General features: G+C 36.0%; 1 protein-coding gene across 3 annotated transcripts in view; it reads left to right on the top strand.

Annotated features, from left to right (window-relative positions):
* The window catches only part of LOC107669573 (E3 ubiquitin-protein ligase parkin-like), a 162701-nt gene extending 139991 nt beyond the window's left edge, over positions 1-22710 (top strand). For 2 of the 3 annotated variants that reach the window (XM_016461874.1, XM_016461876.1), the window contains 5 exons: positions 6977-7038; positions 10029-10178; positions 20138-20224; positions 20564-20681; positions 22396-22710. In XM_016461874.1, the coding sequence (XP_016317360.1) occupies positions 6977-7038; positions 10029-10178; positions 20138-20224; positions 20564-20681; positions 22396-22505 (527 nt within the window). In that variant the 3' untranslated portion in view covers positions 22506-22710. The remainder of the gene's footprint in view (positions 1-6976; positions 7039-10028; positions 10179-20137; positions 20225-20563; positions 20682-22395) is intronic. The other variant, XM_016461875.1, reaches the window with a different exon arrangement.
* Positions 22711-23742: the final 1032 nt, after the last annotated feature.

Below are 23742 nucleotides of genomic sequence, written 5' to 3'. Positions count from 1 at the left end.
TATTGACTTGCTATTAAGTTGACGCTGTATGTTTTTGGTATCTTATCTGTCGATGGAACTAAATATTTGTGGATGTTTTGCAAACAATGCTAGAAAAATAGGATAATGCTTTTTAACCTTGAGGAGTAGTGATTAATTTCTTGGTTTCCAACAAGTGATTATTTATGCATGCATGTATGTATGTATTTATTTACTTACTTTACTTAGTGTTGCTGTTATTTATATATTTTTTAATAAACCAAGCAAAATTGCTACAAAACTTTACATCAGGTGATTATCATGCTTTTTTTTTGCACTACCAAAGAGTTTGAAAGTTTGGGCTCATTAAGATTTGGTTTGTTTGCTTTAGAAAGGAGTCTTTTATGCTCACCAAGGAAGCATTTATTTGATCAAAAATATGTATAAAATAGAGTAAAAACAGTCATTTCTTTTAGTATATATATATATATATATATATATATTCATTCATTCATTCATTCATTCATTCATTTGTTTATTTATTTTATTTATTTATCCATCCATCCATCCAGAAATCATTCTAATGTGATGATAATTTCTAATTTGCTGGTCGAGAAATATTTCTTATTATCAATGTTGAAAACGGTTGTGCTGCTTAGTAGGGCTGGGCGATATGACGATATTATCGTATATCGACGATGTCTCGTAAGTATCGCGATGTCGATGTCAACAGTCAGGTAACAGACGATTATCGACATTATTGGGAAAAAATTACAAATGATAAACCTAGTAAGTTGTAAAAAATATTTTACATAGCCCCATAGTCACCATACAGGTCTTTTTGCATGCAAGAATGAAATAGTTTAGCAGGAGGGTTGGGCATCGAAAAGCTATTTCAATTTCAGAAATCAGATTAGATGCATAAGGTCAGGAATCAAATTACTTGTTATAAAATTATACATTTCGATTCTGCTTCTCGATTTCTGTATGCGCTTTTATTGTGATTTCAAAAGATTCAACTGCAAGAAGACGAAATAGAACTCACTTCTGCACTCGCACACTGTTTTCTGTGCTGCACACACACACAAAACGCACACACAAAAGCCACCTCTTATACAGTGGGTACAGAAAGTATTCAGACCCCCTTAAATTTTTCACTCTTTGTTATATTGCAGCCATTTGCTAAAATCATTTTTTTTTATGTTTTTAGATTAAAATACATGTTTACTATAAAGTTTTGTTGCAAACGACTGAAGACATTATAGTACTATATCTCAGCTCGCCCCTCAACATGCACGCATTCGGAGATTCGGCAGCCCAACACTGAATATTATTTTGTGGGCATTATATTTTGATTCATAAAATAAAAATTATAAAAATGACAATACAAAAATGAAATTTAAATCACCCTGCTTCTAAATAAATAAAGCAGTTATTTTTATTTCGTTAAAAACGGGCCAAAAGAGACCTCCAAACTAGTAGGCTACCAGAAAGAAAGAACACGACTTGACTCGTGAAGATCAACGGTGACTTGACTTGACTCGTGAAGATCAGCGGTGACTTGACTTGCCTCGTGAAGATCAATCGTGACTTGACTTGACTTATGACAATCAACTGACTTGACGGGGCGCTGTTGTGTCCGCCATTTTGTGATCAGGCTCATCTGTCGCCGCCATTTTGTGAACATAATCTAGTGCGGGGGCCATTACAGGAGTGAGTGTGGGGTTGCGTTCCTCCGCGATACCCACAGTGACGAGAGTCAATGAAAATGGAAAGGGTGACCTCTGATGGCTAGCAGACGGAAGTTCATGGACCGGATACGTAACAAAATGTGTCTACACAGGTGATAATGCCAAAAAGAAAGAGAAACATTGGAAAATAGGCATATTTTATTCAAGACAATATTATATGAACTTAAAACTGGGTTCTATTATTTTTCCTCAACAGTTCTCCTCACAAAACGAAATTCATTTCAAACACAAATTTTATAAGAACAGAGTGGAAATTATTAGCAACACCAAAATAACAGCAAAGCTAATGTTTTCTGTTAGTTTAAGCCCAAACTAAGAAACGTAAAACCAAACTTTGTGGCAATAATTAAGACCAAACTGAACATGGTGTGTGTTTATGGTGCATGTCGGCAATGTTGTCTCAGCGGGGGCGGGGCGTGGTGGAGGTGGGGCTTACGTAGACGATATTATCGGATATCGCAATATTTTTAAAGGCGATTATCGATAAGATATTTTTGACATATCGCCCAGCCCTACTGCTTAGTATTTTTGTGGAAACCATGATCCTTTTTTAAGGATTCTAAGCAGAATAGAAAATTCAAAATAAAAATTTATGTGAAATTTATTGTAACGTTATAGATGTCTTTTCTGTCACTTTTGATCATTTTAATGCATCCTTATTGTAAAAAAGTTCACAGATAAAAATAAAAAAAAACTCACCTCTTTATTGTATAGATAAAGTGGGTATGGGATGGAAATAGTACACATTGTAGGTTGGATTCAAACTTGTATCACCTGTGTGATCAGCGTATCTCCAGCATGCTAACAGCTATGCCACAGCTCTGACCCTAGGTAACTCCACCGGAGCTATAACTAGTCTCTTTCCATATGTCTCTCTGTGTGTGTGTGTGTGTGTGTGTGTGTGTCCTGAAAAGTTCACCTCTCGGTATGCTACACTCCTTCATTGCCATGGTAACAACATGTCATCCCGCTGTAGTCTTTATCTTTAATTATTTTTAGACAAATGTGAGCCTTTTTTCCCTCTATAATTCTAATATTTGCTGGCAGCCTGCGAGTCCCCAGGCAGGTCCAGTGCGATTACTGCGCTCGCCGCCATTTGCATAAGAAAAGTGAGGCAGCGTTTGCGCTAGCAGCCCTGGAGGAGGATTAGCAACATTAGCATTGTGCAGTCTGCAGGACGGTGTGTGCGCTGGAGACTTCAGCTGCTACAGGTTGCTACCGTGTGACCTTTACAACTTTCTGTGCAGGCTTTCAATGTTGAAATATTTTCAGTCTAGCACATTAGAATGAAGGTATAAATGCAATATGGCTGTAAATATCCAGATACTATCCAGATAGGAAACGTGTGTTGTAAATGGAGTTGTTTTTAAGGGAAATCTGCGAATGTCTTACTTTCAGTTTTAGTTTAGAATGTTCTTACTTTTAGTCTGCAGGTTAAGAAGGGAAAGATGAAACACGCAAAATCACCTTGGCATAGTTCACCCAATAATAACATTTTTGTCATCAATTACTTACTGTCATATCCTTCCAAACCTATAAGACAAACCTAAGAAGAAGTCTGTTCCAAAAAAGGCTGTGACACCAAACCGGCATCAAAGAACTGGTGGCGCCGAAAGCTCTCTGTGTTGTCGCCTCACCTTGCCTGCGTCTCGGCCAAAAAGTGCGTTCTGCGCCTGTGTGAAAGGAAATAACTCCACACCAGCAGGTGGCAGTAGTCTATATTCATCGTTCAAAAATGGAAAGCAAATCTAGGTCTGTGGATATACAAAGCGTAAAGAAGACAGCACTTACTATTTGGAAAATCAAGCTTGTTGATCAGTTGGTATTCACTTTACTTTCTCGTTATGAGAATATTTAGAATAGTTAGAATGCTCAGGTAAGATGAAGATGTAAAATTGGCCAATGGTGTGTCATGGCCTTAAAACTTTTTGATGCTTCAAAAATGTTCATACATATGTAGTAAAATTGAAACAATATGAACTGAGCGGTTTAATCCAAGTCTGCTGAAGAAACACAATTGTTTTTGACAAACAGATTTAAAGGTGTATTTCACCCTCAGGCCATCCAAGATATAGATGAATTTGTTTCTTCATCTGAACCGATTTGGAGAAATTTAGCATTGCATGGATCCTTCTCAGTGAATGGGTGCTGTCAGAATAACAGCTAATAAAAACATAACAATAAACAAATCCAGTGTCCATAATTCATAAAATTGCTTCCTCCAAAGAAAAAGTCCATCTCCTGTTGTCCTCTCACATCAATATCAACCAATTTATTAGTTTAGAACTGTTTTGGCTTGTAAACTGAGCTTGATCTGTGCATATTTTGCTCCTGATTCGGACAAGATTACTTTTTTTTTTTTTTTTTTACTGGAGAAAGCGATATTAGAGGACTCCATCAAGCTTAATTGTCTTGATGGATTTGTTTCTTACAAACATGCAGTTTTTCACTTCACAATGCGTTAACTGATGAACTGGAGTCGTGTGGATTGTGATGTTTTTATCAGCTGTTTGTACTCTCATTCTGACGGCACCCATTCACTGCAGAGGATCCATTAGTCAGCAAGTGATGTAATGCTAAATTTCTCCAAGTCTGTTCTGATGAAAACACAATCGACATCTTGAATGACCTGAGGATGAGTACATTTTCTGCAAATGTTCATTTTACAACTATTCCTTTAATTCTTGCACATCAAGTAAGCATGTTTGTGCTTCCAATTACCATATTTGATGTGCTCGATTTATGTGCATTGATCAATTGTTTATATGTGAAAATAAGCCTAAATGAAATCTGTCCAAAGTGATTGTGTCTCTTCAGGAGACTTGGGATAAGTCACTTAATTCATATGGGTTATATTTACATTGTTTTTATTAACTTTTTGAAAATTTTGTACCTTCAGTGGAGGGACAGAAATCTCCCAAATTTCATTAAAAATATCTTCATTTGTGTTTTGAATATGAATGAAGGTCTTATTAGTTTGGAATGACTTAAGGGGAGAAATCTGTCTTTTGTGGCTGTAAAGATGTTACTTAATGGTCTCAAATGAACCCCGACAGCTGGCATATTTCCTATATCTATTCACACAAAAGCGAATCGGCAGGGAGCAGAACGTCTGTAATGTGAAATTTCTCCTCTCCGATTTGATAAGCTTGTTTTGTACTACATGCACTCAGCCGCTATCAGCCTTTACATCTACATTTATCTTTAGAGATCACTCCATTTCACTTTTTGTGATTTAAAGTTCCACTCCACTTAGGTGTACGAAGACGTCCAAGGATGTTTGTGTGTGTGTGAGTGCCATCACATGCAGATTTAAGTAGTCATTAGTCTCCTAAGGGATAATTGGTGTGTTGCAGGAATCTTTGGTCCAAAGCAAAACGTTTCCCCACAAAAGGGACCACATCATTACACCACGCTTGTTAGAGGAGAGGATTGGACTGCCACTTCGGGGTCGGGGCCCCTGCCTAAGCTCACACACATTCATCTTCACTCATTTGCCGTCCATAATTATCCTGTGTGGATTTAACAGCGAGTTGTTTCTGCGGAGTGGGAATACGAGGGACCTCTTTGGCTCTGTTCCCCATTAAGGTGCTTCTCCTCTCCTCCTGGAGATTAGGCGGCTCAAATGAAAGGCCTCTCCTCTCAGAGCGTGACCCTGAGGTGGCTGTTGGGTGCTTATCGGCATCGTAAGTGGTGGGCCTCCCCGTAAGAGCAGCGCTCATTAGCGTTTGTGTACGCCTGAGTACAGGACATGGGGTGTAATGTATGATAATATATTCGCTTGTCGTTTCCTGTTGCATTTTGATGAGGAACGCCCAGCTGAAATGACCAGCGTATGTTGTGTTTTGGATGCTGGCGCAGGGTTGCCAGGTCTGCAAAACAAAACCAGCCCAATTGCGATTCAAAACTTGCCCAATCACAATTTTTCCATGGTTTTCCCCTCCATCGAAATAAGATGACCAATACTTGCTTGGTCAACTAGCGAGAATAGAAAGGTCATGTCAACCAGTTTCACCAGCTATGTTTTGCTGTGGTACTTTGGGTCAGCAAAAAGGAACAATTTCAATTTAATGATTATAAAATGTCATGTGGTTTAACCAACAAATCAAATTTTATAACATATTTACACCTTGAATACATGTGAGTTTACACATCTAAATTATTGTTTTTATATATATATATATATATATATATATATATATATATACGTATATAATACACACTAATCTACCTAGATACATAGTCATGTGGGTCTACTCTGCAGTAGTCGATATCATTTCCTGTTGTATGTCTTTATTTTCCTCCTCGCATGTTTCTGACTTTGGTTGCAATTAGACTTGAACAAAACTGCTACATTGCTTTTTTTCTAATTAATAATAATAAAAAGATTATGCCAAACTACCTAATATGGTTTTATTTTGGGAATGTTAATGGCTTAAGAGGCTTTATTCTTCATTATGATATAAGGACAGTTACATAACCCTGACATTTTTGACTTCATGCCCACACCAGTTAATAAATGAAAATTGATTTTAAATTCAGAAATTATAAATGTCAAAATGGTGTATTTATGTCATTGTCAATTGCCTTTTTGATGTATTTTTGGAAAAAAAAAAAAGATGAGTGTCATGTCATTGACCTGAATAACAAAGCTGTATTCATTGGATTTAACCAGTTAGACAAAACCAACACTAATTTACGATTTAACATTGAGCAGGATGAGATTTCACACTGGTTTCACACCAAAAGTAAATATTCCTTGCAAATATGATTCTATATTATGCAAACGTTGAATTCCTACAGATCTATTTAAACCGGGAATATAAATTAATCTAGTTTTTCTGGGTTTTACATCATCAGGGGAAAAAAATAACCTTATAAACCATGTGATTTGAGATTGTTTATGAGAGCTTATGACAAGCATTCTGTTTCATTTTGATTTAATGTTGATTTTAAATAGATATGTTGCATTGGGATTTTCTTTGAACTCCAAAGTGAACACCAAAGTGATTTGAATGCTGTTCCAAACCTGCATGACTTTGTTTCTTACTCATCTCTTTGTCCATGCAATTAAAGTCAGTGATGTCCAATGTTATCTGAACCCCAAAATTCTTCAGAATATTTTCTTTTATGTTCCATGGAAGAAAGAAAGTCTTTTAGGTATGGAATAAGTTCAGGGTGAACTATCTGCTTTTGATAGCTGTTTCATCCCATGCTAACTATATGCTTCTGACTGTATCACTTTTTGTTTCTTTCTCTGTCTCCAGCCGGCTGTCCTGATTCGCTCATTAAAGAGGTTCATCATTTCCGAGTCCTGGGAGATGAGCAGGTAGGTTTGGACTCTGAGATCCACAGGTCTCACTTACACACATGTACACACAGCTTCTATGCAACCTTCCCTGTCCTGATCACGGCTCATGAGAAATCCAAGTTCATCCTGATTGTCAGATTGTCACATGTGAGAGGCTCTTAATTGGCCCATCTGCTGTTCCCCTGTGCCATTCACTAAACCCTCCGCTCGCAACAAAACCTCAGCTCCGTACCATCACACCAGCCATCCTTGCAGTGAGGAACGGGTTCCTTTCGATTTGTTTCTACATCCTTCCTACCGGCTTCACCAAGTTTTTGTCTTTGAACTTTTCACACCAATTGTAGCTGTTATGCGACACCTTTGCAAAGCACCATTAGGGATGTTTCTGTCGTTATGCTTCCGACCATGTTGTTATGTCAAGTGGCCTCTCCTGACATCTGTGTGCATGTTGTTCGTTTCGCTCTCTCCTGTCCTGTTGGGACAGTGGGCTTGTGGGCCAGATGTCAAAACCAAATTTACGCTGGATGCACACTGGGTTATACTTCGACAGATATGTTTTTTTGTGTGTGTGTGAAATCTTTAGTAATTTTAATAAAGTAAACTTAAAAATACCTTTTATATTGTTAGTAATATTTCAAGATGAACACTTAGGGGACTGGAGTTATATTACTTGATTATTCATACATATTTGTTTTTAGAAAAATCAGGCTTTTGAAGAACGTTTATTTGTTCAGCTCTTATCTCTCATTCAATCATAATTGCATTGCACTGCATTAAATGTTTGCCCCACAGTAAAACTACAGAGATTTGATTATAAAAATTGATTATAAAAGCATTTAAAGGGGTCATATGATGTTGCTAAAAAGAACATTATTTTTTGGAAGACCAAACAAAGTAGTTTCGCTTTCACAACGAAACAGCGTCACACACGGCGGACTTGAGTGAGGCATGACGAAGCAGGTTGTGTACTCTTTTGGAAGACCAAACAAAGTAGTTTCGCTTTCACAACGAAACAGCGTCACACACGGCGGACTTGAGTGAGGCATGACGAAGCAGATATCGTCCTCTTTTGGAAGGCCAAACAAAGTAGTTTCGCTTTCACAACGAAACACACAGCGCCTTCACAACATGGCGGCAGCAACAATACTACAGTGAGAATAAAAGTTACGCCTTCTTTCTTTGCGTGAACATTTGGGTGGCGTTATGCAAATCTTCCCACATAGTGATGTAGGTATGTGGGGGCGTGTTAGAACGAGCCGTTTTAGGTAGGCGTGGTTGACTCTTAACTTTTATAAAGAATATTTCTTTGGATTTGAGACTTTAGTCTTTGCAACTTTACAGATCTTCTTTATGCACCAAGAGCTTGTAACACTCCAAAGAGAAAGGAAAACTTGAAATCGCATCATATGACCCCTTTAAATATCATTTTACAAAGACATATTATTGGGAGATAAAGAGTGACAGCTAATATTTACTGTATATGCAGTTTATGTAAGTAGTCTGTTATACAGTTACAAAGATTTCATTGGTTTACATTTCAAGCAGAATTTCATCTTACTTTTTGGCCATGTAAATATCAGCAACCACACCAAATTGCATTTTTTGTGCCTCTTAATAAAACTGAGGTGTTTTTCAACATATGAACTAATAAATGAGTCATAAAAGACTGATCTATTAAATATAATACTCAACAAAAAACACACAGGTAAAATATTTTTTTCTCTAAGCTGTTACATTTCAGTCTTAACATTCTCTAAACTGTAAGTACAATTTATACAGTACATTTATTTTTGTAGAAATGTGTTACAGGCAAACTGAAAATTCACCGTTACTTATTCATTTTTACACATTATTGTCTTCCTCTAACACCACCACCACACATTCTTACGTATCTTACTATTACTCTTTCACATATTTATGCTTCCAAACTTCATTGATTGGCAAAATTGTGATTCCTATTTCAGTACAATGGTCAAGTAGGGTTGCAAAGGGGTGGACAATTTCTGGAAACTTTCCAAAAGTAATACACTGCATTTAGTTGTTGTGCAAATTGTAGACAATTGTACTAAATCATTTGCACACATGCAAGTTGCCTAAATAAAACAAACAAAAAAACGAAATTCAAATCTTATTTGAACAAGAAACTAATTGTATAGACATCTAAAAAAAAGAAAAACACTAATTCGAGAATTGAGCCAAAGCAATTGAGAAAATCAATGTCAGCGATACCGTAGCTGATTGTTCAGAATGATATCTGCTGATACCGATAGATGGTTTTCAACTGCTCATAAGGTAGTTTTCATAAAAACATGTCTTCATGACAGATTTATTAACATACATATATATATAACTAACAGTAATTAAGCTCCCTGTAGTGTTTTTATAGCTAACTAATTAACTGTGAACAGTGGATAACTTTCCTGAGGTAAATTCAACGTTGAGTGACATTGTTCACAAGCTGTTTTATTTGACGTCTTCCTTTAGTTAAAAGAGTACATGAGACATGGTACATTTCAGTAAGCTGTATCTTATGAACCTGCGTTAACGGTGGTGAGTTTATGCGTTATTATTGTTTTAACCTGGACAGCCCTAAATTCATTGGCCGATGCATTGGTGCATCCCTACTGACTTTATTTAAAAGTCTATCATTATCCAGTGTTTGACCATGGGTTTGACTTTTTGTGAGTCTTTAACACACTTAAAGGGATAGTTAGACCGAAAATAAAAATTGTTATTATTTGCTCACCCTCATGCCGTTCCAAAATGGCATGACATTCTTTCTTCTGTGGATCGTAAAAGAAGATATTTTGAGAAATGTCTCAGTATTTTTTTTTATCCATGCAGTGGAAGTTGTTTAGCTTCCAACATTCTTCAAAATATATTTCTGTATTTCCACAGTAAAAAGAAAGTCATACAGGTTTAGAACGACATGAAGGTGAGCAATTGTTGGGTCAGCTATCCTGTTTTAACATTACCAGGTTGTTTTTAGACTCGTCTCTGTTTTCCAGTATGAGCGTTACCAGCGATACGCAGCGGAGGAGTGTGTTCTTCAGATGGGAGGAGTTCTGTGTCCCGCTCCAGGATGTGGTGCCGGGCTGCTTCCTGTGGATGATGGCAGGAGAGTCTGCTGTGAGTTGGGGAATGGAATCGGCTGTGGGGTAAGACCTTCTCCACTCACCTCACAACAGCTTTCACTATAATATGCAGAGACTGTTATCAGTAAGCCATAAGAGCATAAACACTGTTGCTCTGTGACACTATTAAAACACTGAAACTGAAAACTCTGTTTGTTTGTTTGTGTATCCCCACCAGCCCCAAAAGTCATTATTTCTGCTATTATTCTATTCTGTGACACTAGTGGTGCAGAAATTACATACTTCAGCTTTAATATATGTTGGTTTGTTTAGTTTTGTATGGAGAGTTTGGTAACAGTCTGCATTTTTACAAACCTTTGACCGAGTATATCCCAGTTTGGGATGGCATTCATGTGTGAGAGGACTGTTTTTTTCTTCTTCCCTGCCCTCTATCGCTTGCATACTCCACTTGTCCAATCACGGCACGATTAAGATGTAATTACCACACAATTTGCATGATGTTTTCTAATTAGCCAGTCGATTAAAGATTAGGGTGCAGTTCAGCTGCCATTAGCGCTGACTGATTGCATGTTTGCAAACACAAACATCATCATTCCAATGGGACGCAACCCCATATCTGTGCTTCTGTCTGTCTCTGTCAAAGGTGCAGCCTGCATCACAGAGTGCTGCCTTGAAAGCCTTTTGTTGTCATGGACAGTGGTTTTGAGCTGTAGATGGGTATTACACCTAGATGTATTTGATTAATTACATTGATTTTTGTATGTTTCACACAAAGCAGGGTTTTGGGACACAGGGAGGCAATTTTGGAAACTGGATTTCAAACAAAACAAAAGCACCTTCACACTCATACGAACTGCATTTTGCAGACTTTTAAGACTTTCAGAATAAAATAGAAAAATTAACAAAACTACACTTAATGTGCAAATACCTATGAATGATCATGAGAATTCACGTAACCACATTGGTATAGTTTTAGCGCTAGATCGGTATAGTTTTAAGCAGTAACATAGTATAGGGACCATAGTATATTAGTATAGGGACCAATTCTCACTATTAACTAGGTGCTTATTAGCATGCCTTTTATTAACACATTGGCTGTTTATTAGTACTAATAAAACACATATTTTGCATGACCATATTCTACATCCCTAATTCTACCTAATACCTAAACTTAACAACTACCTTACTAACTATTAATAAGCAGCAAATTAGGAGCTTATTGAGGCAAAAGTTGTAGTTGATGGTTTGTTAATAGCGAGATTTGGACCTTAAAATAAAGTGTGACCTTTTGAGCTGTAGATGGGCATTAGACAAAGGTGTATTTGCCTGAGCATTAATTCAGTTAATTATGTTGATATTGTATAAGTATTGATTTAAAGAAATAAAAATGAAAAACAGTTTTGGTAACAGGATTGCAAAACATACTGTAGTGGGCAAACTGTATTTTGTTGTTGTTGCTGTTGTTGTTTTTTCTAACATGGTTTTGCAAAATACTTTTTTAAGAGTTTATTTTAAATATATATATATATATATATATATGTTTTTTTTTTTTTTATATATATATAAAATACATTTGGTAAATGTATAAAATTTAAAATAAAAAAAGAGGTGGGCAAACAGAATTTTGTAATTTTGTTTGATACATTTCTAAATAAAATAAATTAGGTAACAGGATTTCAAAAAAACATGGTGGCCAAACTGTATTTTATTTTATTTTTTTATTTTTTTATTTTATTTTATTTTATTCTCATTCATTTTTGCAAAATACTTTAAGCTTTTCAAAATAAGCTACATTTTATAACAGGATCTCAGCACAAAACATGTGGTGTGATTCATAGATATAAATATATATACATTAGCGGCTGTTTCTATGTGCTGCTATATGTAGCCATAGACCATATTGGATCGGTCAAATCCAGTCTGTGAATGTGGGATCTACCTATGCATATCTATGGTGGACAAGCTGCACTATTGTGCAAAAGTCCTAGGCCATTAGTATTTTTCACCAACAAAAGCCAGCCAGTTTTAAGCCAGATATTTCTATATTTTGCTGTAGTGTGTCAGTAGGAAATATCAAAATGAATGTTTGGAAATGTGTCCTACTGACACACTGCAGCAAAAGATAGAAATAACTGACTTTAAACCATTTTTTGCTGGTGAAAATACTAATGGCCTAAGACTTTTGCACAGTAGTGTATATATTATCATTTCTTCTGATGCATTTTTGATAATATGATCACATTGGCTAATGGTTATGTACTTTCAGCTTTGCTTACTCTTATTGGTGGATTGGAGTGTATTTTTGTGTTTGTTCATAAGTTGGGAATTTGGAGAGCTCGTCCCTTATCTTCTAACCATACCTGCTTTTACAGTATCAGTTTGAGAGCAGTGTGAGAGGGAAAGTGTGTGTCCGGTTTCTGACTGTGACAGCGTGGTCAGCGCCGCGTCTGTGAGCCGCAGATAAAGGCTTTATTGGAGTTGGCATTAATGAACCGTTGGCACCAGCACACACACGTCTACCAACGATGGCACATAAAAACACAGACACAAAAAGCGGGCAGTTTTTACACGCTCTGGACCTGAGGGACACCTCGCAACCTACCTGTCCTACTTCGCTTACAGAAAAATCAATATATCCCCTCTCTATATCTCCTCTGCCATTTTATACAGCCTTCCTCTCTTTTGTTTGGGGGTTTAGGGGCCCTGTATCAGCACTGTGTGTTGAATACTAGAGTTGATCTCGCTGTAAGCCGCTGGCAATAGAGCAATTTCAGTTTTTTTAGTGTATGACTTTGGGAGGGTTTGTTGCTGTGGTTTGTGTGTACAATAAGTGTGAACTATCAGCTTTCAGCATCATGAGAAGCAAGATTAGCTCACCGGTCTCTAGTGATAGAGAAAAATCTGGCAACCTTGGCGATGGAAGTCCCGTGCTGTAAAAATTGAGCTACTTAAACAGCAGTTTAAAAAAAATGGAAATAAAACACATTATGGGAGTATGTTTTACAATAAAATACAATTTACAATAAAAAACAAGTTTTCTACTTTAAAATTTCAAATTCAATTCAATGTGTTACTTGCTTTTTCTTTGTCTTGTGTGTGTGTATGTGTGTGTGTGTGTGTGTGTGTGTGTGTATGTGTGTGTGTGTGTTTTCTGATTAAAAACTATTTAAAAGTAAATTCTACAATAGATTTGTTTCTGTGTATATTATTTCACTGCATTATTAACAGTGATGAATTTAAATATGTTTTTATTTTTATATGTTGTACAAATGATAACATATAAAATATGTTTCTTTATATTGTGTCTTTATACCTTAATTCAGGCTAAATTGACCCTGTTATTTGTACGGATGGGGAGTAGGGCCAAGCAATAATAAAAAAATAAAACCATCTCGAGATTAAAGTTGTTAAAGGGGACCTAACACACAATTTCAGCCAATCTCATATTAATCTTGAGTACCTATAGAGTAGTACTGCATCCTTCATATCTCCAAAAAGTCTTTAGTTTTATCATATTTATAAATGAAAGATACAGCTTTACGATTCTCCCCGAAAACAGCCGAGCCCCTGGAGGCGCGCCGTGGGTGGAGCTAAAGAGTGACGAGTACTTGAGCTCCGATTGGCAACAAAACACAGACATTTGATGCAGTTTCACTTACCGTCTGCATCATGACCGGGATCTTTTATAGCTGGGACCGCTCCATCTTTCAGTATCAAACGATGTGCTAATCCAGCGTCGAACTGGGCCTTGTTTATAAAACGTTCGTCAACAAACATACTTGCGAAGCTCCATTGCTGCCCCGGAAAAAAATCTGCATCCGCTGTTTACGTAACGATGAATTCTTCGGGAAGCTAAACAAGGTTACCTTTCCCTTACAACCAAAAACACACCTCTTTAGAGACATTCCTCCCGAGCGAGTCCCATGCAGCGCTGCTGAATGAAGCGCGTTGATGGGTGCACTCTCGCTCTCGCTCTGGTCGATGTGTGTGCGGGCGTGCTCTTCCGGGAGAAATGCCCATATTAGGAGTTCCACACTTCATTACGCCATGAAGAGCCACGATCGAAAAAAACTTTCCGAAACTTGTAAGAAACCCGAAAGTGTGTATTTGGCACAGAAATACTTGGTTATACGTCCAAAACGTGTTTTGAAACTTTGGTCAAGTTTAGCATGAGAATCCAACTCTTTAACAGTGTAAACAACTCTGAATGCATGAAACAGCGTTGTACCCGCCCTTTAAATTGTGAGAAAAAAGTTGTTACATTTTGAGAAAAATGTCGAAATAAAATGTTGAGAATAAACGTTAAATTACGAGAAAAAAAGTAGTTACATTTCGAGAAAAAAGTTAAATTTTGAGAAAAAAGTCTAAATAAAATGTTGAGAATAAACGTTAAATTACGAGAAAAAAGTAGTTAAATTACGAGAAAAAAGTTGAATTAAAAAAAGAAAAAAGTTGAATTAAAATGCGGAGAATAAACACACTCGTGTCAGGTTCATTTCATCTCATTGCAGAGTGTTAGACAGCGTCTGCAGGGGTGTAAGTTGGAGAGTAATGCACATGGATGTAGCATATGATGCAATCGACCATGGATCGAATGTGTCTTTTTCCAAACTCGTATTTCTTCCTTTTCTCATCACATATCACATCGGAAAAGTGGAAATCAAGCACAGCGCTGTTTCATCTGCCTTTAATCTTGTTTAAATCACCGTGGAATCTGTGGTTTGTATCGGAGAGCTCTGCTCCTTCTCACAGCGCTGTTTAGTGGTCGCATGATCAAGACCTGCGAGTAAACGCATTTGTTCTGAGCTCGCACGGCACTGTCTTTAGGCAGATGGTCCATGCAGCACGCTTCACACTAGTAGCGCTGTTTTTCTGTTTTGGTGCGTTTAGGAATTCTCGTGCGCTAAAGAAATGATAGTGGCAGTGCATATGAGTCAAATTGTTGTCACTCACGTTTTACTGATACATCTGGCCTAAGATTTAGTACTGTCACTTTGTGTTGACATTGTGAAACTGCATGATTTGTAAATTATGGTTGGCGCGCCACATATAATAAGTTGCATTTCAATAGACAAGCTGTGGGCCGTTTGAAATTCATCCACTGGCTGTATTTGGCCCGCGGGCCGGACTTTGGACACCCCTGCCATAGATGCTATTTACAGTGAAAATAGTGATTTAATCAGTTAGAATACTTTTCAATCCACAAATTAATATTTACAATGGATTTACTGTAGTAAGACTAAACCTACCCAATTAATACATTAATATTAAACACTCGTTAGGCAGTTGATTTCCACCTTTCCGATGTGAGATGTGATGAGAAGAGAAAAGTAAGAAAAGCGAGTTCGGCAAAAGACGGACCCGACCCCTTGTCATATGCTACATCCAAGTGCATTACTCTCCGACCTACGCCACTGTAGGCACTGTTTTACACTCTCCAACGAGGTGAAATGAACCTGAAATTAAGTTTTTTTTCTCGAAATTTAACGACTTTTTTCTCATAATTTAAAGAGTTTATTCTCAACGTTTTATTTCGACTTTTTTCTCATAATTTAAAGTTTATTCTCAACGTTTTATTTCGAATTTTTTCTCGTAATTTAAAGACTTTATTCTCAACGTTTTATTTTGACTTTTTTCTCGTAATTTAAAGAGTTTTTTCTCAACGTTTTACTTTGACTTTTTTTCTCGAAATGTAAAAAGTTAGTTCACCCAAAAAATGAAAATTCTGTCATTACTCACCCTCATGTCGTTCCAAACCCGTAAGACCTTTGTTCATCTTCGGAACACAAATTAAGATATTTTTGATGAATTCTGAGAGCTCTCTGACTCTAGACAGCAAGGATACTACCATGATCAAGGTCCAGAATCGTAGCAAGGACATCGGTAAAATAGTCCATGTGGCATCAGGGGTTCAACTGTAGTTTTACGAAGCTACGAGAATACTTTTTGTGCACAAAGAAAACAATAATAACATAATTTATTAAACAATTCTTCTCCCTGAGTTACTATCTTCCGCCATTTTGGAGAGTACCCACTGAACGTAAACAACGTAATCAGCATTGTTTACGTTTAGTGAAAGCACACGCATGCTGAACGTAAACAACGCTGATTACGTTGATTATGTTCTGGGGTACTCTCCAAAATGGCGGAAGACGGTAACTTACGGGTTTGGAACGACATGAGTAATGACAGAATTTTCATTTTTGGGTGAACTAACCCTTTAACGACTTTTTTTTTCTTAATTTAACGAGGTTATTCTCAACATTTTATTTAGACTTTTTTCTCGAAATGTAACAAGTTTTTTCTCTAAATTTAATGACTTTAATCTCGAGATGGTTTTATTTCTGTATATTTGCAACCCCTTTTTCCTGAAATACACTGAAAAATGTTGTAGAAATTGCTAGTGCATTTCACAAGTTATTACAAGGAAACAGCAAGTAACACTTTTGCTGATATTTTGTTTGCAAAAACACATTTTATTTTATATTTTATTTTATCATTTTTTACTACACATCAGGTTTTGTAGTAGACTAGAAATTTAAATAAAAATAAATAAAAATAAAACAAAATAAAAATTACTAAATTAAATTAAATTTGACCTAAATCTAAGATAGACTATATTCTCTGGAGTTTAAGCATCTTCTTTTCACTCCTCTTTTCAATTTTTTTCCCCCCGAAAAATAAGAAAACCTTGACTTCATGTTTCAAAGTTCCAAGTCCTATTTTGTTCCCTAATTGTGGGAAATGTCAGGTAACTAGATTTTTTAAAAATGGCATGTTATTGGGTGGATGCAGAGTGAGAAGCTGTTCTGTACAATCTGTCTGTTCTCTCATTGTGTCTCTGGCTCTGTTCTTTCTCTCGCACTGTGTTTAGAGCTGCTCTGAGTGCTGGGGACAGTGAGCCAGGTGTCAGAAAGATGCTATTATTGCCTTGAAGCCGTACATTTGGGTCAGGGCTGTGAGCGTGTGTTTGTGAGAGAGAGATCAGTCTGGCAGATGATCAGAGAAGTCTCTCTCTCTAAGAGCTCTTTCAGCGTTTCACTCTGACGTTCTTATTTAACACACATCAGACTGCCACTGTCAGATCCTGTCTAAGTCCACACACACACACACACACACGCAAACAGAGTTGACTGCATTTATATAAATGCTGGAGCATAGATCAAAGCATCCTATAGCACATTGCCCACAATGCTTTGTTCGTGTGCAGAATGTAAAAGTGACAACATCTATGACAAAATGTTGTAATTACAACTTCTGCATTAGGTATTTCTGTACACTAATCAACTGCAATTCAGTATATAAATGAATCAAATATGTCAGATAGCAATAGTCAGCTGCATGCTCCACATTCTTTCTGCTGATTTTAAGGACAGTTAAATCAAGTAATAAAATAAAATGCCTATATAAGAAATTGATTTAACAATTTCAGTTAATTTAAAATAAATAAAATAAATAAAATAAAATAAAATAAAATAATGCACTACCAGTTAGAATACTGGAATAAAGATTTTTTTTATTATTATTATTATTGTATTTTTGAAAGAATGTTCACCAAGGCTGCATTTTAAAAAATACAGTAGAATTGGGAATTATTATTACAGTTTACAATTTAAAAATTTATTAAAATATAATTAAATTTATTCCACAAAAAAGCAGAAAAATCAACATTAATAAAAAATATGTCTTTAATGCAACAAACCAGCATTTGAGAATGGTTTCTGAAGGATCATGTGACACTGAAGACTGGAGTAATGATACTGACAATTCAGCTTTGCATCACAGGAATTAATTACATTTTAAAACATCAAATAAGAAAACAGTTATTTTAAAATATAATAATATTTCACAATATGTTAATACTGTGTAGCATTCTGCTGATTTAAAAAATAAAATAAAATAAAAAATCAGTACTATCAGTACAAATGTGCAATTGTCAGTGTTTTCCCCTGGGAATCTAGCATTGTTTTCCTGATTTCAAGGTGAATCAATCAATTAATCAATCAATCAATCCTAAGAAGATATATACAATTCTTCAAAATATCTGAAATTAAATAGTGAATGTACCTAGTAATTAAGTTTTTTTTTTTTTTTGTAATCCCTATATCCAGTTAATGACAAATGGTTGAAAACATTGAGCTTTGTGAATGGCGGGCGTTCTGACGTCCTGAGCGTTCTGTGCAGTTCTGCATTCACATATTCCCATGTTGAAATGCATATTAGAGATGAGACCTGACTTAACTCAAATATCACATTGCTCAAAAAGTAAAGACAGCGCAACACTTTGTTCAGGACTGCAAAGTGGCATTAATTTCACACTAAGAAGGGTTTCACACTGTTCCATGCTCCGCATCAAAAACATCCTTCCCGTCTCTCACGCCGCAGAAAATGACTGCGCTGGAGAAGGACACCAACCATATGCGTAATAAACATGAATGGTGGCACATCTGAGAGAGGACAAATGAGAACAGAGCTGGAAAAAGTAGAAAGAAGTGGCTGTCAAAAGAACTCTGTTTTCTCATCATTACTGGGGAAGGGGAAAACAAAGAAGCATCTGTCTCTAGACCTTGAGAGGAGGATATGTCATGAGCAGCAGAAATAATAAAGCAAAAAGATGATGTGATGCTTCCCTACTTCACAGTCTGGATCTCTGAAGAAATACTAAATCAGTGGAGCTTCAAAAGAGCTGTAGAGGAAGAGTATGCTAAACCCCACTTAAAACGCTCGCTGACATGACGAGCATGGAGAAAGCCTGCCCCCTTGTGTGTGCTTGGGTGCTGCATGAATATGCATCTGTGCTACTTGCATCATAAACTGTAATTGTAGAATGTATGATAATTCAAATAGATCAAGCAGTGTCAGACCACACATTTAGAAAACAGCACAGAGCCAAAGTGTGAACAGTTTTTTAAGGGAATTCAACCTGTGAGAAATGGCTTACTTATAGTCAGTGTTGTTAACTTTTTTTTTTTTTTTTTTTTAAATATAAATATTAATATTAGATGAAAAACTTCAATGAAAATTAGAAATACAAGTTTAAGTACTAAAATGAAAATAAAAGTATATAGAAATATTTAAAAAAGAAGAATAAAAATGACAAAAGCACATAATAAAATTACTGAAACTTTTAATATAAATATAAAAAAAAGCTTCTTCAGAAGCACTAACAAATACTATAATAGTTTATGAATAATACTAAAATAACACTTCTAGTTGTCTCGGCACATTAAGCTGCAATAGTGAGAGTATTTTATTGTAAGTATCCTCCGTTTGACCTGTAAAGACAACATAAAATGACATAACATAGCAACACATTTTCCATCTATAAAATTACATATTTCAGTAAAACACAATATTGAGCATCAAGTAATGTAAGAAGGGTGAAACATGTTATGCAATGTCATTTTACTTGTTGTATTATTTTATATATTGTATATATGTTCTTTATATAATTAGTTTTTCATTATTATAAAGTGTGTGTGTGTGTGTGTGTGTGTGTATATATATATATATATATATATATACAGTATATATATATATATATCTCTTTAGCATCAATCTTTTAATATTTGATGAGACTGCTAAAGGTAAAAATGCACAGAATTAATGAAAAGTAGCCATTAAGATAGCACTTGACTTTAAGCCTTTATATATAAAGCAATATAAAATAATTTGAATGCATTCATTATATATTGTATTAGAATGAGCTTAGTTATAATGCATTATAATACTTATATATTCACTATTACACCTTTAGAAAGTGTAATGCATGAAAACACATGGCTAACATCTAATTTCAGATGTAACATGGTCTCTGCAAATGCTTTTAATTCATTTAACAACTATTTATGAAAAGATGTAATGGCTTTCAACATACATTATGGATATCTATATAGGGCATTGTGCATAAAGGCTTCACGTTTAAGTGTTACCAAAATTATAAAATGCTAAATAGCATACACTTTACTATTAACAAGCTGTGGCTTGTAGCGGTCAGTAGTAAGTGGTTTGCTGTTTGTCAGTTTGTGTTTTGCAGGGACTGTAAGGCAGAGTATCACGAGGGCCCCTGCCGACAGAGGACACACACAGCAACAGGAAGTGCCCTGCAGGTGAGGACTTCACACTTTTAATATTAGTTCATCACATATGCATGGAGACAGTTCCATTTATGTTGGCTAGATATCCTCAGTCATCCCACAAGGTGAAAATCTGCTTAAATATTCTCAAGCAGCCCCGAGATTCTAGTCGTAATGGTGTCAGTGCAGGACAATGCCTACAAGCCATTCACAAATCACCTGATTCATAAAAGAATCATATAAGAGCGGAATTTAAAGCTCTTTAAGATCAAATCTGTCTTTCTCACTGTGCTGCGTTTGATCCCTGGTGTGTGTGTGTGTGTGTGTGTGTGTGTGTGTGTGTGTGTGTGTGTGTGTGTGTGTGTGTTTCAGGGTTATATTGTAGATGAAGAGGCAGCTCTTCGTGCTCGCTGGGAACAGGCCTCACAGGAGACTATAGCCGAAACCACTCACCCCTGCCCCAAATGCCAAGTTCCTGTGGAAAAAAATGGTATGAATAGTTTTACCTTTATCTAGTTTGTCAAGGACTATTAATACTATTAGTTTTATACTATAGCTGATTTGTTCTCTCCTGTATCGGTAGCCAATGAGCTTGCTGCTCAACATTCAAATATATGACTAGTGCTTGCTGCAGCAGTTGCAGCTTGCTTCAGAAACCCTCCACCTTCCCCAGCTCCACCTATATAGGTCTGCTACAGGGTGATCATGTGCTGTGGGGGTTATTCATGTTATATGTGCAGCAGCAGTATTTCTTACATGCTCACAGCATGTTGTGGATGTATTGGCAATAGCAAGTCTCGGTACTTGTTCTGCAGCAGCGTAGCAGATCTATTCTGCCAAGACCAAATACATTAACATTGTCATGTACATGTTGTCATGACAGAAATACTTTTTTATTTTTAAAATTATCCTTTCTAAAAAAGCCTATGGCTTATATGTGTTTGAAAAGGCTTCCTGATTTATGGAATTTAAAAACACATTTGCATGTTCACGGTCAGTTAATGGTCACATGGCATGCAGGTAAATATTTCATCTGTTCTATTTTGATTTTGATTTTTATCTTATATTTTTGTGATTTAAAGTGACAGTTCACCCACCCACCAAAAAAAAACAAAAAAAAAACTGTCATCATTTTCTCCCCCTCATGTTGATCCAAACCTGTATGAGTTTCTTTCTTCTGTTGAAAACAAAAGAAGATATCAACTAAAAAGTTGACGGTAGCCATTGACTTTCATAGTATGTATTTATTTATTTTTTACTATGGAAGTCAATGGCTGCTGTCAACTGGTTACCAACATTCTTCTAAATATCTTCTTTTGTGTTCAGCAGAAGAAAGAAACTCATACAGGTTTGGATCAACATGAGGATGAGTAAATGATGATAATCTTTGGGTGAACTGTCCTTTTAAATGATTGTTAGCATCTTATAAATGTACAAACCTCCTGCAGTTCCTTCATGAACTTGGGAAACCCTGATAAAATGTCATGTTTAATGCAATTCATGTTGTTGGTAACAAATAATATAATACCTAATGTAACCCCTAATCTAATTCATTATCCACACAAAGTGCAGTATACAGAACTCACCATGTGAAATACTGTATCCCACAATGCACTGCGCTTATATTAGTCTTGCATTTCCATTTCAGTGTGACGAATAAACCTGGAAAAATATCAGTGATTTTTAACATTATATTCTGGAATATTTGATTCTTCTAAGAGTTCAATATTAATATGATTTTACTTTAGTATTTTGTCATATAATTCACATTTTAATAATATTTACTATTTTATTATAATTAAATATTAAATGTTTACATTTGTATTTAAAATGAACCTATGTGAATATATTTATAATATGTTTTATATTTAATCATTTACATTTCTGACAATAACAAAACACAATTTGCTTAATTCATCATTAACCCTTTCAGTTTACAGTTCTTTAAAAAAAAAAGAGTGTTTTGGGAACCTACCCCAAAAGGTTTTCAGGGCATCACTGTGGAAACCCCTTTTGCATCTTTTATCTTTAAGAGTGTACTATTTTAAAAATGTTGATATTATACTGTGTGTACACTGAATGCTTGTGTGTTTACAATATCTCACAGACTGCTCAGTCATTGATAAGTTATCTTTGTTTTTATCTTTTACCTTGAAAAGTGCACTGTAAAGATCCAGTTTCTTGTCCTCCCTTATGTTGCTCAGGTGGCTGTATGCACATGGTGTGTCCGCGTCCGCAGTGTAAGTTTGAATGGTGCTGGCTCTGTCGTGTGGAGTGGAACAGAGAATGCATGGGCAACCACTGGTTCGGATGAGCCAGATACGCTCTCACCATGAGCTAAACTCAGGAAATGAAGCCAAATGGAAACCTAGCAGGACTCTAGCCAATCATTAGCAAGTCGAATCATTAGCACTGTTGTGAGGTACATATCATGAAATGCTGCTGACATTCAAAAGTATCTGTGGCAACTACACATATTTTGAGTGTGATGGAATAAAATTCTAGTGCTATTAAAATGTTTTAATGAAATACTGAGTCATGTTTTCCTTTAAGTCATCGAATTCCAAAATATTGATTTGCTAATGGGAGTATTACTGACTGCACTTAATAATCACAATGAAAGTGTTTCAGGTTTTTCTCACCTAGCTGTTTTATTTTATTTTATTTTATTTTTGAAAATGTAATTTATTTATGTGATGTAAAGCTCAATTTTCAGCATGAGGAAAAGAGGAAAAACGATGCATTAAGAGCCTGGGGTGAAAACTATTGAACATAATAAAGATTTATTTTTATTATTTTGCCTAAATATCTAAATATCTAAATATTTTTTCCATTTAGTACTGCCCTTTAAAAACTACAGAAGGTACTTACATGTTTCCCAGAAGACAAAATAAGTTAAATTTACCCTAATTTTCAAATTTCTAATTTTTCAAATCCACTTGATTGGCTCTATGACTTTCTCTCCTCTCCACCTGTAGCTGGTGTGTGGTGAGCGCACTGGCACTGCTGTCCTGTGGCTGCCGTCGCATCATCCAAGTGGATGCTGCACACTGGTGGTGGTTGAGGAGAGACCCCCCCACATGATTGTAAAGCGCTTTGGGTGTTCAACAATACACAGTAAAGCGCTATATAAATGCATCATTCATTCATTCATTCATTCAAATCAAAAAAGTTTTTAACGCCCCATACCCCCACCACGGCTCTTAATGCATCGTTTTTCCTTCTGGAGCATCAGTGAGTGTTTGAACTTTCTGTAATAGATGCATATGAGTCCCTCAGCTGTCCTCAGTGTGAAAAGATGGATCTCAAAATTATAGTCATTGTTGGAAAGGGTTCAAATACACAAAAATGTTGGAAAACCAAATAATTTGTGGGACCTGAAAGATTTTTCTGAAGAACAGCAGGCAGTTTAACTGTTCAGGACAAACAAGGGACTGATGAACGACTATCACTAAACAAAAAAACACAGCTGTGGATCATTCAGGTAACAGTATTAAGAATCAAGTGTATGTAAACTTTTGAACGGGGTCATTTTTATGAATTCAACTATT

The sequence above is a fragment of the Sinocyclocheilus anshuiensis genome, unplaced genomic scaffold, assembly GCF_001515605.1.
Source record: "Sinocyclocheilus anshuiensis isolate Anshui unplaced genomic scaffold, SAMN03320099.WGS_v1.1 scaffold460, whole genome shotgun sequence".
Classification (NCBI taxonomy): Eukaryota; Metazoa; Chordata; class Actinopteri; order Cypriniformes; family Cyprinidae; genus Sinocyclocheilus; species Sinocyclocheilus anshuiensis.
This window is presented reverse-complemented; position numbering and strand designations above follow the sequence as displayed.